Source organism: Ochotona curzoniae, unplaced genomic scaffold, assembly GCF_017591425.1.
Source record: "Ochotona curzoniae isolate NIBS_2020 unplaced genomic scaffold, NIBS_Ocur_1.0 contig_2235, whole genome shotgun sequence".
Classification (NCBI taxonomy): Eukaryota; Metazoa; Chordata; class Mammalia; order Lagomorpha; family Ochotonidae; genus Ochotona; species Ochotona curzoniae.
The window spans coordinates 679,563-696,949 of record NW_024465384.1 but is presented as its reverse complement, the minus strand read 5'-3'; the positions used below and the strand labels follow the sequence as shown (position 1 = coordinate 696,949).

The 17,387-nt window shown below is 43.8% G+C and overlaps 1 protein-coding gene across 2 annotated transcripts in view; it reads right to left on the bottom strand.

Annotated features, from left to right (window-relative positions):
* The window catches only part of DCP1B (decapping mRNA 1B), a 51,029-nt gene extending 35,517 nt beyond the window's left edge, over positions 1–15,512 (bottom strand). For both annotated transcript variants that reach the window (XM_040972181.1, XM_040972180.1), the window contains exons 1-3: positions 15,256–15,512; positions 10,274–10,314; positions 5,929–6,056 (exon numbers count right to left, since the gene is read on the bottom strand). In XM_040972181.1, the coding sequence (XP_040828115.1) occupies positions 5,929–6,056; positions 10,274–10,314; positions 15,256–15,405 (319 nt within the window). In that variant the 5' untranslated portion in view covers positions 15,406–15,512. The remainder of the gene's footprint in view (positions 1–5,928; positions 6,057–10,273; positions 10,315–15,255) is intronic.
* Between the last annotated feature and the right edge of the window lie 1,875 nt (positions 15,513–17,387).

Genomic DNA, 17,387 nt, shown 5'->3' with positions numbered 1-17,387 from the left:
AGTTTACTGTGTAGATATTTAAGATTTTGAGAAAGAAAATGACTCAATATTTATCACTGGCTCATGGATTACACAGTGGTAACATTTTTCCCCAAGAGACTTTTGTGTTTCCTTTTTGTTACCAATGTGTTGGTTACTCGGTGGTGTGGTTTTTTTTCATGGTGCTGTAATTTGTTGTTGTTGTGGCTGTTGTTCTAATTCATACCAGTTGTTGACCTTGTTTCATGGCTTCTCGTTTATGGAAATGTATCGTGCTGGAGTACTGGTGTCTGCCATATCCAAATGTGGGGGTGTAATGCATCATGCAGTCCCGCTTCCAAACAAAAGATGGACTGACTCCCAATGAAACTGCTGGACATGTGTAGACAATGGGATGCTGGACTGTCTGACACTGTCTGTACCAGCAATGTTGGGGCAAGCTTACATAAGAGACTGATTATTTGTATCTTCCTTTTTTTTTTTTTTCTTGATCAGTCTGGCCAGGAGTTTATCAGTTTTATTGATTATTTTTAAAGAATCTGCTTTTGACTTCACTGATTTTTCCTAGCTTCTACTTCGTATTTCATTGATTTCTGCTCTTGTGTTTCCTTGTTTTTGCTTGCTTTTAACTTAATCTACAATTTCCCCTCTTTTCTTAAAAGTGGAAGCTTGAATTGTTGATTTGAGACCTTCCTTCTTTTCTGTACTTAATGCTATAAATGTCCCTCTAAAACTTTAGTTGCCTCTGACATGTATTTATCCGCAGATATTTTTAAATCTTCCTTTTTTGACCAACTGGTTATTTAGGAGTACAGTTTATAATTTCCAAGTTTCTGGAGAATATTCTAGACATTTTTCCCATTTTTGAATTCTGATTAAATTTTTCTGTGGTATAAGGGAATACCTTATATGATTTCAATTATTTTGATTTTTTTCAAGGTTTTCTTAATGGCTCGTGACATTGTTTATCTTAACATATGATGCACGTAAGAATATGCATCCTACTGTTGTTGCATAGAATATTATATAAATGCCTATTGTGTCACGTGAGTTGGCCATGTTGTTTAGGTCTTCTATATTCATACTGCTGTTGTCCAATTTATTATAGAGTGAAATACTGAAGTCTCTATAATTAGATTTTAAAAACTTCCTTTAGTTCTTTCATTCATTGTTTAGGTGGATACACATGAATGACTGTCATCACAAAAGATTTCTCTTTATCCCTGATAATTTTCTTTGTTCTGATGTTGATTTTGTCTGCTATTAATCTGTCTACTTCCTTTCCATCATTATTTGCATAATGGACATTTTACAGAAAACATATAGGTGGATCATGCTGTTAAGTCAAATCTGATGATCCCTATTTTTCAACTTGTGTGTTTATACCATTTACATTTAGTTCCTCATATGACTAGGTTTTTATCTATTTTTTTTTTAACAAGTTAGATAGCAGAGGGAGGCAGGGAGGGGGGGGGAAAGGGGAAGCCAATTTTCCATCAGTTGGTTCACTCCCCAGACAGCTACAATGGTTAGGGTTGGGCCAGGCAAGAGCCAGGAGCCAGGAGCTTCTTCCAGGTCTCCCTTGTGGGCATTGCAGAGGGCCAATCAATTGTGCCTTCCTTTTCTGGTTTTCTCATGCCATTAACAAGGAGTTGGATTGAAAGCAGGAGAGCTGGGACTCAAACCAACATCCCTTGGGATGCCAGCATTATAGGCCACGGTCTAACCCACTGTACTTATTTTTGTTTTATATTTGTTTCCTCTGTTGCAATGTTGATGATCTCCTTCCTTTCCTTCTTTTGGATTATCTGAGTTTTTTTTTTTTACTATGATTTAGTTTTTGGTTGCATTTGTTTCGTTTTAGTTGTTGCTGTATGAATCACAATATATCCACCTTTTTACAATCTCCTTGGATTCGATTTTAACACTTCAGTTAAGATGAAAAGGTTTCCCAACCACACAGGCAGCTCTCCCTTCGCTACTTAAGTTGGGCTTGTTTCATGTGTACATCGACCTACATTAAAACCCACGCTAAAAATGTTAACTTTTGGAGTCTAGTGTAATAATTCAAATATTTACTATTTCTCTTGCTTTGTCTTCATCTTACACTCCAACTGTCCTTTTGGTGTCATTTTCATTTTCTTTCAATCTGAAGAACGTTTTTTTTTCCTGAAGTAGGTCTTCTGATAAATAATTCTCTTTCATCTGAAATATCAGTATTTCCCTTTGTCCTTCCTGCCTGACCCTTGGCCTCTCTTTCTTGATTCATTTACCAGTTTTATTGGCAATTCAGATCCACATAGGAAAGACAGAGAGAAAGATCTTTTGTCTGCTGGTTCATACCCCATGTGGCCACAATGGCTGGAACTGAACTGATCCAAAACCAGGAGTTTCTTTCTGGTCTCCAACGCAGGTACAGAGTCCAGAGGCTTTGGGCCGTTGACTGCTTTCCCAGGCCACAAGCAGGGAGCTGGATGGGAAATGGAGCAGCCGGGACACAAACCGGCACCCATATGAGATCCTAGTATGTGGAAGGAGAGGACCCCAGCTGCTGTGCCAGGCCTTATATTTTTCACTTTCATTTCTAAGAGTTACTTTTGTTGGAGCCTAAATTATTTATAGTTCGTTCATTTCAGCACTTTAAAATGTTGCCCCAATGTTTTTGCAGTCTCCATTGTTGCTGATGAGAAATATGTAGTCATTCAAACCAGAGTTCCCCTGTGGAATGTATCATTTTTCTCTGGCTGACTTCATGATTAAAAACAAAGAAAAACCACTTTACTTTTCAGTAGTTTGATGATCACATTTATGGGCATGGTTTTCCTTCTGAGTTTATGCTGTCTGAGGTTCAGAGTTTCTGGAATCAATTTACTTTCATTTGTTTTGTTCACCAGATTTGCAACGTTCTCAGCCACTTTCTTTTTTTTTTTTAAGATTTATTTATTTTTATTACAAAGTCAGATATACAGAGAAGAGGAGAGACAGAGAGGAAGATCTTCCATCCGATGATTTACTCCCCAAGTGACCGCAATGGCCGGTGCTGTGCCGGTCCGAAGTCAGGAACCAGGAACTTCTTCTGGGTCTCCCACACGGGTGCAGGGTCCCAAAGCTCTGGGCCGTCCTCGACTGCTTTCCCAGGCCACAAGCAGGGAGCTGGATGGGAAGTGGAGCTGCCGGGATTAGAACCGGCACCCATATGGGATCCCGGCGTGTTCAAGGCGAGGACTTTAGCCTCTAGGCCACTGTGCCGGGCCCCTCAGCCATTATTTCTTAAGAATTTTTTTTTTTCCTGAAGACTTTTCCTCCTCTCACTAGGGTTCAATGACACAAATTTAGATATTTTGATGTTACATAGGTTCCTGAGGTCCCTTGCAGCTTTCTTTTTCTTTCAGATATGATAGTGATCTACCTAGAATCACTGATTTCTTTGCTCTGTCACCTAGATTCTGGTATTAAGGCTACCTAGTGAATACTGCAATACTACTTAATTCTTCCATTTCACTCCTTCAAAAAAAATGTTTAAGGGCCAAGTGCCATAGCCTAGTGTCTGAATCCTTCATTTGCATCCTCCAGGATCCCATACGGATACCAGTCCATGTCCCGGTTGCTCCATTTCTCATCCAGTTCCCTGCTTGTGACTTGGGAGAGCAGTAGAGCATGGCAAAAGTCCTTGGGACACTGCACCCATGTGGGAGACCCAGAAGAAGCTCCTGGCTCCTGGTTTTGGATTAGCTTAGCTTCAGCTGTTGTGGCCACTTGGGGAGTGAACCAGCAGATGGAATCTCTGTGTGTGTATGTCTGGGTTCCTCTGCTCAGTGTCTCTGCCTTCAGGCGACATGGACCATGGCATATTACTCAATTCCTTTCACTTCAGCATCACTTAGTGAACAGTCAGAGCGCTATCTCCAAGGAGCTAGGACAATTACAAAACCTTCACACCATGCCTCACAGACAGCAAGCATCTGTTAAAGGAAGGAAGGCACGAGAGGATGCTTAACTAACTTCAATAGCTGTCTTACTTTTGAAGTCTAGGCAGCTCAAATTCCATTATTAAACTCAGACTTCATAGACTCTTTCCCATAGTAAAATAATCTTTATTGTTTAATTAGAACTCAAGGCACTTTTTCTTATCAAGTAGCTAATTTTTGGCTAACTAAATCAGACTTTGGGATTTTCACTTTTTTGTGTGTCTCTTCCAAATTCATTCAAGTCAAGGATCAATCAAGGCACTGTTTTGTTTTGTTTTTTTAAATGTAATGACTCTACAAACCTACATCAAGACCACTTCAGGTCACTTTAGGTCCATGACATTCACAGGACAGGGTGAAGAGTCAAGTGTACACAGATCTTGAAGAAAAAGACTTCTCACAAAAGCAGCCCCAACTACAGCTGGGTTCCTTGTCTAAAGCATGAAGAACAACTCACCCGTTATTTCAGCTGAGAAAACATAAGCCCATAAGATAGCTGGGTTGTCTAAGAACATTGCAAAGTTACTGAGACCCTGCAGAACCCACACCCATGCTTTCTGTGTACCTCTGACATCAAGAGTTGATAAGGCGTTGACTAACAAAGCAGGACCAGACTGAGCGGTAATCAGTGTGGGACATTGATCGGGAAAACAGCAGCAAAATGCACCCAGAGGGTAAAGGGACTCACTCTCTGCCAGTCTTTGTGGTTTAACGGATTTCATTACGTTTTTCAAGCAGATTGATTAGAAACATTTTAATGTGCTTCCTCCAGGTCGTCTTCGATTTGAACTTCTATCACACAGAATGTGTGGGCCTGTGCGCAAACCAGTCACCTCCCTAGCTTCAGTTTCCTCATTTGCAAAAAGATAGTGAAAACATTTACTGTGAAAACACTGTGATTACCAAATAGGGTAAAAGAAACAAAAATAGAACAGTCCTGCTCAATAAAAGCATAAAGTGAGTCACAAACGTGAACTATCTATGAATTTTTAAGTTAAAAAATGCAAAGAAGCAGGTAAGATTAATTTTAGTATATGTGCTGCCGAAGCGAGCACAGGCAAAATTCATTTTAATAATGCATTTTATTTAACCCCATCTATCCAAAATATTATAATTCAACACATTAGTATAAAATTACTGAGAACTTTCTTTTTAATCTTCTCTTTCTTTTTGTACTATGTCACTTCAGCCTTGTTGCATGTTCAGTTCTGACAAGCCACATTTCAAATGCTCAACAGCCACACAGCGCTAACGACACCACACTGGACAGCGGAGTCCTAGAATCCCGCTCACATTTAACACTTGCTTATTAGATTCAAAGAGTAATTTCTATTAGATAAATGCTGTAAGACCTAGGAAAGTTCTATGTAAAAACAAAAGGTTACATGTAAAATTCTCTCTCTAGAGTTTGTATGTTTATATTTTTGGTATAATCTGCGATAGTCTATGTAGTATATGAGAATGGATAAAAGAAATGCCCCCTATAATAATTTCCACATTACAGATGGTTATAAAGTTCTTAATGCATAAAACCCTTTGCACTTTGATGTCTTGGTTTACTATGTATTAAAAAAGAGACCTTCTAAAATATACACCCCTCTCCTTCAAACATTTAAAGAGTATGTTTGGTCAGAAGTGGTCCACAAGGAAAAAGTGGCACTAGCTGAATAATGAACTCTAAGCTGGGTGGCACCAGCTATGTGTCCCTCCGCTGCCCCGACCCCTACTCAAGCTTAAGGCCCACGATGGTTTACATTGCAAAGTGGCAGAGCTGCAAAGCACAGGATTACAAGACCCATTAGAGTCGCAGTCACCAGCTATTCAAGAACTATTCGTTCCTCTGGGTACCCATTTCCCAGGTGAACAACTGCTGACCCTCCAGGGCTTCTGGTGTTCAACACAAACATAAAGGCAACCTTATGTGTTTCAAACACTTGACCCACTTGAGAAGCAAAGCACTCAGTGTGTAAGAAAGACTCACATCTGGCATTTCTGTAGAGAAGGAAAGGGTCCTGGAGTTGGAAATCAAGGTCTTTAGTAATGGGCTCTGTCCTATTTTCCATGCTCAGTCTATTCATAATGGTGAATCCATGCTTTGGAGAAGCAGACCTAAAGAACGAGGGTTGGGTGGGGGGAGAGGGACAGAAGAAAAGACAAGTAGCTCAGTACACTGGACTCGCAGCCCACCTGACACCAGAGAGGTGCTCACCGCCCTACCGCAGGTGATGCACACCACACCTGAGGTGCTCACTGTACCACGTGCGCAGTGCTCAGTACATGAGCTGCTCAGCGTACCACACTCAGAACACATCCTCCACGTGAAGCGTTTGTCAATTGTACGCGCACAAAAGCTCTGCACAACAGCCTGCATACATATTGCGGTGTAGCTTTACTGCTGGAATCACCGCATAAATTCACCTGTAGAAAAACGTGACTGACATCACCATTCCTTTAGCAAGTGGGTGATACTTACTTTACCCAGTATTTTAGTGTTTATGGATAGCTCCTGTTTCCCTAAATGAGTTGGAAACATAAAATAACTACTTCTAAAATAGATCCTTTTAAAGAACCTTGATGTACATCACAATTGAACCCAGAAAACGATAGTGTTGGTCTGAGATTTGAGAGCTTCAATGCCTGTTAGAGAAGTGAAGGCGCTCTCACCCATGAACCTGAGATGCAGCACAGAGCAAAGGGCAGGTCCTTTCTTTTCTTCAGTGTAAAGCTTCCTATGTGAATAAACTAGTATAAATGTTCTTCTGAATTAAAAATTTGGCATTTGTGACTTTCCAGTGTTCACTCTATTCAATACATCTTGAAGCCTACTTGGTCACACAGAAACAATCTAAATGGCACAGTGTGTAAACTCTAAATTCACAGGTGTATTCAGCCTATACTTAGTTGGCAGCTATACAGTAATTCAACTGTGCCAATTCTGGTGACAGACGAAGCACCACAGACTTGTATGCTGGAACTGAAACCGAAGCAAGCGAGATTCATTTATTTACTTTAACCCAGAGTGCCAGGGTTGTCATTAACCCACGGGAATGTTATGAACCCCGGGAAGAATAGGTGTTTATATCTTCACTTTATGTTACCTCGAGGCATTTGGTGCTGACAAAGAAGCGAGAGCAGCCACACTACCACTTATGGGATTTTCTTTTGAGACCTTCAATTTTAAAATTAATGGAAGGCAATCCTTGTCTAGCTTATTTTTACAAAGAGGTAAAGTGGTGGTAGGCCTATAATCAATATGAGATACAAGATGGCAATCACTACTTAAGTTCTGAACAGGAAAGAAAATGTACTCCTGAAGAGATCTGGCTGAGGATCCTCCCCAAGCACCCCCAGTGGATGACCCTAGGAACCCTCTTACAGCAGGGAAGACATAGCAGGCAACAAGGACACATATTCGTGTATGTATTTTTAACAGGATCAGCTGTTTTTGATGCAGGAATCAGAATCTGATTCTTCATCGTGTCTTTATCACAATATCTCACCTCTTTAGTGGTACATATGCATGCCAGACTCATCTCATAGTTTATAAAATGCAACCAGGGGTTAAATGCGCCAACTACTTGCAGCTCTGCAGACTAAACCACACACTTGCTTTTGATCTTCATGCGTTTTCTGTCATTTTCTACCGAGAAATGGTCTCAACATACTAGAATTTGGTTGGGTCTTTCAGATTTCCTTTTTGGTTTTTTTTTTTTTTTTTCCTTTGGCATGGGACAATAGGTGTCTTATTCCTGAGAAAGTAGATTTGCACAAGAGATTTTTAAATGATGGCATTTTTCTAATTTATTGGCTTAATAGACAGATCCAGTGGAGGCTTACAGCATATCAAGAAGTACTTAAAAATATAATGCTACATTTAGGTACCAAGGAGAAAATATTTCTATAAATACTCTTCCTTACTGTAAGAACTCTAAAACTCCCTAAAATCAATCACGAATGCATATGAATGCATCTGTTCTCTCAGTTCTCCAGAGAATAGCACTTCTTGTGAGCAAAGAATGAGAACGTGGTGGGGCTGCTGCACAGTACAGTTAATCACTTGGCTTTCTTTTCTCAGCTCAAAGTTCTCAAGAATAGTTACACTCAATCTAATAAACTTGGTACGTTCTAGTCCTGCTGGGACACTCTGGAACTTAATGGAGGCTAATACAGCAATGACTCCCGGATGCTCCTACACCTTTTTGAGATTGTGAATCACTTGTCTGAGAGTCACCGTCCACTGCCTTCCTCCCACGCCCACAGCTGCTTGCACCTGCCCCAACCTTCCTTCTTCATTGACAACTGCCCTCTTGGGCCATCCTGAGCCTCTTCTGCCTGTGTCATGTCTGACACATTACTGACACGGTACTGCTCTGCTTGGCTCTGATGGCTGAAACTTCTATCTTTGCTGGCCTGAAAACCCACCCACCCACTGGCCTTATTAGCCTCCTCTTTACTGACACTCCTCCCAGAGGATAACTGTTCTTCCAAGAGTTCAACTAGGGAATTACTCCAGAAGACCACAAGTTCCTTGGGCCCAGACTCTAACCTGAGTGGCTGGATAACTCCATTTAAATGTCCTGTTATCCCCACATCATTACTCCAAAAAGCTGAAGACCTGTGCTCAAGTGAGTTTCTTGATTTCCCATCTTTCTTGTGTGCTCAATCTTCTGCAAAGCATTAGTGTGATTTTTAAAGACTGCGCCATGCCCTCTCACACTGGGAGCTTCACTGGCCTTTCAAGACCAGTCATTCTAACCCAGAGTCTCACCACGTATCTACTGTAGCAAGCATCTGAATGCTCCAACTCCAGCTCTTCTAGCATCAATGCATCTTATAAAGTAGACTGACTTTCCCCCATTTTCTCATAACCCTGTTGTTCTCCTGTATATAAACTATTTCAATGGTTCCCTCATGGTAAGAAAATATATTTCAAAATCCTCTGACAGCCCAAGCCAGTAAATCCCTGTACCTGTGCTGATGCATATAAGCAAGCGTAACCCACTAAAAAGTCCTTTTCCTTCTAGCTCTTAGAAGGTTCGAGGTTCTAGGCCCCACTTTTACCATTCTTCACATAAAGACCTCCTGCCCTCTCCGTGCAAGCTCTAGTTTATTTCTGAGGCCCACCAACTCTATCGCGACCTCTGCACCCTCAGCAGCCCATCTATTGCTTACAGCCCATCAACTGGCCTTTTTGGACCAACAGCCAGACTGCAAGTCCCGGGCATGGTACCTAAGGTTTGCCTTAGTCTAGTAACATCCTGCATTGTTGAATATGAATGTGAATGTGAATACAGACTCACGTGTGTCTGTATTTCTTACTTCCCCCAAAGGGATTGCAACAGGCTTCTGATTTTCACCTTTACACCCTCACCAAAGGTGCTGGGTGCAGCTGACATATTTCATATTACTTCTTTTGTGAATAAAAAAAGGTCTGCCACTGAGACAGCGGACACATTGTGTGTATTTACGACATTAGCAATGTCCAATAAAAAGAAATGACCATTAGCTTGAGTTTATTGAATGTATCCTCAAACATACTAGAAACTAGATTCTAGAGGTCTGGGAGACAGCTTATTAAAAAAAAAAATGAAATCCTGCCATTTGCAGTAAAATGGACTTAACTGGAGGACATAGATTTTAGATGATGCTTTTAAAAACAGCCACGGGGCCCGGCGCGGTGGCGCAAGTGGTTAAAGGTCCTCGCCTTGCACACCCGGGATCCCATATGGGCGCCGGTTCTAATCCCGGCAGCCCCGCTTCCCTTCCAGCTCCCTGCCTGTGGCCTGGGAAAGCAGTCGAGGACAGCCCAAAGCTTTGGGACCCTGCACCCACGTGGGAGACCCGGAAGAGGCTCCTGGCTTCGGATCGGCATAGTATCGGCCCGTTGCGGTAACTTGGGGAGTGAATCATCGGACAGAAGATCTTCCTCTCTGTCTCTCCTCTCTGTATATCCGCCTTTCCAATGAAAAAATAATAAAAATAAATCTTTAAAAAAAAAAAAACAGCCACGGGCAGGGGAAGGTTGATCAAGAAAATCCTATTCCAAGTACTGATTAAATAATCGAATATTATTGTATTTAAGACCTTTGCACCACATACTTGAATCTAATGACTACTTTAATATTTCATATTATTTGAATGTACTTAAAGATTTAAGTTCATCTACACTGAAGTTTAGATTATATTCTAAAAACAATACTCATCAGAATACGTAAGTATTCCCTCCATCTTATCAACTAGCAATTTACTTCCCTGAAATAAAACTATAGTTGAAGCATTAAAATATTATACCAAAGACTGTCAGTTTCTTTGTAAAAGGCTCTTACCTTGTATAAACAAACAAGGTTCCTTCCACATCAGTCTTCTCCTAAAAATAAACACAAAACAGAATGGCTTAAGCATGTCTTCACGCACGCATGCAGAGTAGACCAGGAATCACATCCCATTGCAAACGACAGGAAGAACTGTTCTCGGGGAAAAGAGAAATTAAGTTATCTGCCCCAGCTGTAGCTCTGTTCACAAACAGCAGGGTGCAGCTGTTCCTCTGTCCCTAGCTTTCCTTCGCGCGCGCGCGCGCGTGCGCGTGTGCGCACGCGCGCACACACACACACACACACACACACACACACACCCCAACACTCCTCTGTTGGAAACAAGGAGAGAAGCGTGCCCCATTGATTTCACTGCATCCACTGAATTGTACCCGTGGCAAGCGACACTCTACAATGTCTGTATTTCACAACCCTTCCCTTCTTCTCAGTTCATCCGACCTTGAAGAACAGATGATCTGGCAGTCAGTCTACTCTGAATGCTGGAAATCAAAGGGCGAATCATCCTGCACCTGTTTTCTGCAGAGTTAATCATCTACTGAGTGTGGAACACTGAGGGCCAAACTCCCACCCAAGACCTCTGAAGTGAAGTTAGACAAAAAGCACTCCTCAGGAAACCTGCCCAAGATCTAGGGGCGGGGATAAAGTTAAAAGGACAGTTTGCTTCCTGTATGTGGCATTGCTTGTGCATTTTTCCAAAGGAGGAACCCAGGCCATGATGAAAAAGTTTATCACAACAATGAGGATTACACAGATGTGTATATACACATGAGTTTCCACATGTTTAACTACAAATCAGAACCTAAAATATACTTTTCCTATTTACATGAATTACAATATTCCACTTTATCTCCTAAAAATATTTCAATAGTATTTATTTCCATAATTATTTGAAATGGTGTACACTGCACCTTCGGTGGAAATGGCGTTCTTTAAGAAAGCATGGTTCACATGTTGCAGTCACTCCAGCCTTTTTTCTGTCATGCTAACTTCATGTGTCTCCAAGCATGGTCCTGAGCTCAGCCACATCAGCTCCAACGGCGAGAACTGCAGATTCTTGGGCTCCTGACCAACAAGCCAGACAGCAAGTCCCGGGCACAGTACCTAGGGTTTGTCTTAGTCTAATAACATACCCTTTGCCTACGGGAGTGTATCGGGAATCATGAAAACAAAACTCACTTTTGCCCATATCATACCAGCCACTGTGAAGTGTAAATGCCCATGAAAAACATCATTCCTTAGCAACAGGATTTCTCATCTCAAAACGTTTAGTGCTATAGACTACAGAATTAGAAATGACTAGCATGACAATTTCGTTTAGCCATCCTTTTCTCTAACATAGAAGCCAAGGTAAGAAATAAAAGTTCATGCCTAAACTGACGTATGATTATGTTTCTATAAATCACTCCAATGTACTAAGGACAAATACGGCCTACTTGCCCTGGTACTTTGGAAAATAGCATGACAAAACAAAAAATATATATGGAGGGAGTACTTGCCTTTCTCTGTAAACAAACCTAGTCAATTCCTCTCTGTTGAGAAACTCATTTCCAGGTGTACTTGAAATGAAGAATTACTTGACCTCCAGCCACTCCAGTGCAATGCCACCGAGCCTAAGGATCTGTGAGCCCCTAAAACTTTCACTGGTGACATTCACAAGTATTGATTAGCCCACAAAACCTTTAAGGGAAAAAACTGTACAAACTTAAGTATCTGGTGTCCTCCATTTTATATATATATATATATCGCCCGGGGACTCAAGCCAGGATGCAGGGTTGGACTGCGAAGGCCCCCTGTGTGTGGGCAGGAGTACTCGCTACAAGGCCAAAACACATTTCTGTCTCCCCGTGTTTATAGGTACCAGCATGCAGAAAGCTAACGGTTTCTGACTTAGTCCCCTCCTTCCTGATGTCAACAAAAATTACTTTTCCTCCAAAAAGAAAAGCCTTAGTTTTGGAAAATTCAAATCTGAAATGTAAAAAATATATATATATATATACACACTTTACTTGGAATCATTCTTGAATTCACAACAAGTAATTCTTGAGACTTTGTTCCCAAAAAGGAAGTGCACCGGTATACCATAAAGGGTCTGGGGTGGGGTGCTGGCCTATCACCCTGGGATCACTGGTTTATTCTTTTGTCCCAGTTTCTCCACTGAAAAGATAACTAGCCTTTTACCATTCAAACCTTCAATTAAATATATATATTTATATATTATATATAATATTATATCTATACATACGCATATATAAAAAACACTCACTTAATACCTGGATAAAAGGGGTTTTAAAAATGTAAACTTTGAAAAAAAGATGTAAATTTTGGGTCCATGATGGCTGAACCAGTTTGAATTCTCTCCACAATTACCTAAGAACAACAGATATTTTCTTTCTCAGCCAGGTCTGCGTTGGTGTTTTGAGAAACGAGTTAGACAGTGTCCAAGATCTTCCCCTGATATTTCAACTAAAAAAAAGGTATTAATTTAGCTTACACTTCTTAGATGTTTTAGCATAAAATTCAAAAGAACAAACTTCATGATACAGTATCACACACGTCATTACAACAATCAATCAGTTCTTTAAAAAGTAGTTCACAATGCAAAATACAAAAACAAAATGTTTTCCAAATTATTGTGACTCAGCAGCGTTTGACGCGCTTAAGACAACTCAAGGCAATCTATTTTATTAGTTACTCTAGATTTTAAATGAGAAAGTGAGTCCCCATTCATCTCTCCGGATTTGTCTCCCAATCATTCCTGTAGTATCAAGGTCAACAGAATCAGATGCCTGAGCCTCACCGACCGAGGTGTGGAGGTGTGGGCTGCACTTCCTAACCCGAGTCACTTTCACATCCTACAGGTCAGAAGACCACTCTGCGGCAGCTTCCCAGGCTCCGTGTTTCTGCCGTCAGGGTGGCTGGCTCTGGCCTGCGAAGCGTAGAGTATGTAGCAGCAGCCCTGGCCTGTTCATCTTGCAGATGGGAGTGAACAAGTCCCAGAGGCAAAAGGAACTCCAGCTGAGAGGCAGCGATCCAGGACTCAGCAGTGCAGGAGCAGCAGGGCCGTCTTCTCCCAGTGACACATAGGCGCTCTAGGGCATCAGGGTCTTCCCCCGGCGAAGGGGAGTGGGCTGCTTCTAGTTCCTCCCTGCAGAGCAGTTCATCTGCGCACGCTTTTGTTTCTCACTTCTCCTCTGAATGCCTCAAGTCATTCTGCGTCTATTTCCAGGACAGGGAGGATGTCCACCCTCTCCACCCCACTTCCCTTCATGCAATACTTTCTTCTCCATTCTCAAGACCGTTCTTTCTATGTTTAGCACGTTGACATTCCAGAGGCTCCCCCATTCAGGGACCTGAGAAATGGCGTGGGGAGACACGGGTGTCAGTGTTTGCCCCTCAGCAACTGCGCCGCAGGAGGGCTAGGTCTTGTCCTCTTTCCTGGTGACCACAGCCTTGAAGAGCAACACTCTGTAGGAATGACCTGTTACCGCGTGAATTGCGCCAAGTCCTGGGGCCCAGGAAAGTTAACTCCCCCAAACAATGCAGTGTGACACTTCTGCCTTTGGATGGGGGCTGTCATGGGATGGGGTTGGGGGGGGGGGCTTCACTGTGTCAGTAAACCTCCCTAACCGTTTGCAAGGGCATCCATGACACAGGAAACAATTGCTACTGCAGACACACTCCGTTAATGACTTCCCAGCATCTTCCAGACACCAGTCCTGGAGTTTACATAAGGACGTATCCTTAAAGGGTTACATTACAGCTTTGGCCTTTTTTCTATAGAACAAACAGCCACGTGTAGAATGTCTTCATCCGTATTTTTAATTATCATGGAGGAGGTCTACCATGTCCGTCCCATAACCTTTCGATACAGACTCGGGCGATAAACTGCCTCAGAAATTAGGAGGAAAAAGCTCTGTCCTAATCAAGTCGTATATACTTCTTACTACAGGAAAAAAGGAAAGAGCTCCATTTCCTCACGGTTTGGCATCTGGAGAGCAAACCTCAATTTCTTATCTCCTGTCGGCAAATGTCCTCAGCAAAGAACTTGAGGCACAACCATTCTGTCACTTTGACTTCTTGCGTAAGGTCTCCAGGGGAGCTTTTACCACTGGCTGCTGCTGAGCCACGCTGGAGATCCACCGCCTTACAAACGTGTTTAAACACGGATGGATTTGTCCAATGCCCGATGTTTACAGATTCTGATATTTGCCACCAACTCAGAGAACACACACGCAGAAATCATTTGAAATCCAAACGCCCTCATAGTGCCCTGTAACTTATTTAAACATAATGGCCAGGTGGTTATAAAGAGGCAGGCGAATTTTATTTGGGATAAAAAAATCACTACGAGGCAAAAGTGGATGGGGTTACAAAAATTACGCGCAATCGCTGCAGCAGGACTCCTTCCTATCCCCCCCTCCTTTCACGAGCGAAATTAAATGGTACCCCTCTATTTCCTGGCATAGAGTTTTGAAAAAGAGCACTGGAAACAATGCCGCTCCCATAGGGACGCCGCAATGGGAGTCCGTGCGCTTGGGGCCGACTCATCTTCCCATTTTGTCTGGAATTCTGCAGCGCTTGCTCTTTTCCGCTTGGTGAGTCCCCTGACACCGCCACCCTCTCCCCATCATTCGGTCAGCATGTCCCCTCACCCCATCCTGCCCCTTTCCCAGCCGGGCACACAGGCACGAAACCGGGCTTCCTTTTCCGGAGCGCCCCGAGTGTTCCAGCCTCGAGGTGTCAGGTCCTTTCCTGCCTTCAGGTCTCGGGGTCCCCCAGCGGCGCGGCGAAGGGCCATCCCACCCACCCGAGGACCCCCGCTGCCGCGGGCAGCTCCCGGAGCAGCCTCCCTTCCCTCCCGCCCCGAGGTCCGAGCTCCGCAGCCCGCGCCTCAGCGTCCGCACCCCGCCCCGCCGTCGCCACCGTCAGCGTCTCTCCGCCCACCGGCTCCCACCCCAGCCCCGCTCGCCACGCACCCACTCGTTGGCCCGATGGCCGAAGGTGTACAGGGCCACCTGGCTGGCCACGTCCACGATGCGGTTGATATAGGGGTCATGGCGCTGCAGGGCCGCCAGGCTGATGTCGCGCCCCTTCTCCAGCAGGCCGCCCGCCGCCACGGCCGCCATCTTCCCTCCCGCCCCAATATCAACACGGGGTGCCCAGAAGCCACCCTCAATGGAGCGCAGAACGAGCGAGCCGCCGCCTCCCAGCGGAAACCCCGCGGCGACCACCGGTCCGGGGAGGCCTTCCGGCCCCTGGACTCCGGCCCACGGATGCCAGGCATCGCGAGTCGATGGCCGCGCGCCTTCCGCCGGGGATCGTTGCCCAGGGCAACAGCAAACCTCAGGCTTCCTCCGGTCTGGAACCTTTGCGCTTGCACGCGTGGTAGGGTTTCCCTTTTGAATGTGTTCGATACCTGAGCGTGTCTTTCCTCTGGCGCTTCAGTGATGAAAGCTACAACCGTAAGTCGCAAGCAGTTAGTAATTTTTGAGGAGAAAAAAAAAAACATACACCCCGAGCTTTTTGATTGCAGGAACACCCAACGATTCTTAAAATGGGCTGGCTCGTCAAAACCTGCTGCTGAGACTCTCTCAGGGGTTCTGCCATCTCACCACAGTTTTCATGACAGTATGGTGATGTTAACACCGATGATGCGAAAGCAGTGGTGGCTTTGCAGGAATCAAAGCCAGAGCATCAGACTATGGCTAAGATTCTTCACTTGTTGCGAATGCTCAGTTTAAGACGCTGAAAAGTGGGGCCGGGAAAGGGATGCTGTTAGATCATGCTGGTGCTTGGGTTCCAGTCCTGGCTGCTCCTCTTCCTATTCAGCTCTCTTTAAATGTGCCTAGGACAGCAGGGGACGATGGCCCTCGAGCTTGGGACCCTTTCGGAGACGCAGCTGCAGTTCCTGGCTCTTGGCTTCCATCTGTCTTCAGGCTGTTTGAGGGGTGAACCAGAAGAAAGGAAGATCTGTTGGCTGTCTCTGCCCCCTCTCTGTAATTCTGCCTTTCAAACACTAGCCACTGACGCTTGAGAGAATTCTCTGGAAAGCACGGAAAGGTGTTACTTTTTTCTGGATTCAGTCCTTGGGTACACTTCCTCTGAACATTCTGAATGATAGGAGAGCGTACGTGGAGAACAAGGCTGCTGCCTACCCGTGTCTTCTTGGTCTCCAGCAAAAATACTCTGGCGGAGTTGTGAGCGGCAATCATGTTTTAATTTTTACTTACTGAGAACACGATTTTTGATTGAAATACTGATGAGTAAACCACAGTTGTGTAGATGTGTATTTTACAGACTTTTTTTTTTTTTTTGGAAAGAAAGCCCACCTACCAGATAAGCCGGGGACAATGGCTGTTGCCAATGCAATTTATAAGACTTCCACGTGAGACGCAGTAGTTAGGAAATGAGTGTCTAGTGCCATGAACGGCACAGCTTCTCAGTGTTTATTTTCTCATGAGCTCAGTAGTGAAATTAATGAGCATCAACTTTGAGATGATCATTTCATGAGGATGTTAACCTGGGAAAGACCTGTTCCAGAGACTTCCGTGTTTTCCAAATGGCCAGTGTCTCATGTTTCGTAATCATGCAGGGGTTAAGGGGCGCTCCTTGGCTATCTGTGCCAGACCATGCATTGATGTGTTGGTACCTGAAGTGAACTAAAATGAAAGTTTCAGGAAGCGATGTTTACACATGGATCTTCCGCATTGTTCGAAATGCTGGCTGTGGCTTTCTGAACTGACTGTATGCCTGGTTCATGGATTGGGACTGTCAGTTGGCCTACAGAGGATCACAGTACCTGGGCAACTATGGAAAGCTGCAATGATGTTTTGGTGTCACTGGGTTCTGGTGGCTCCTGAGATGCTCAAGGTGCCATGTGGCCAGTGGAACACTTTGGCTAACTGTTGCACTTGTCTCACACTCTCCCAGGGTCAGCTCTCCTCATCCCGATGACTCAATAAGAACCCACATTTCCTTCACACCCGAGGCAGCACCACTTTCTTGTGGCCAACTTTTGGCCATTACATTCCATGGTCCTTACCCAGATCACATTACCTCATCATCTTTCCATCTTTGCATCTTTACAGTGTAGAGAATAGATCCTGGC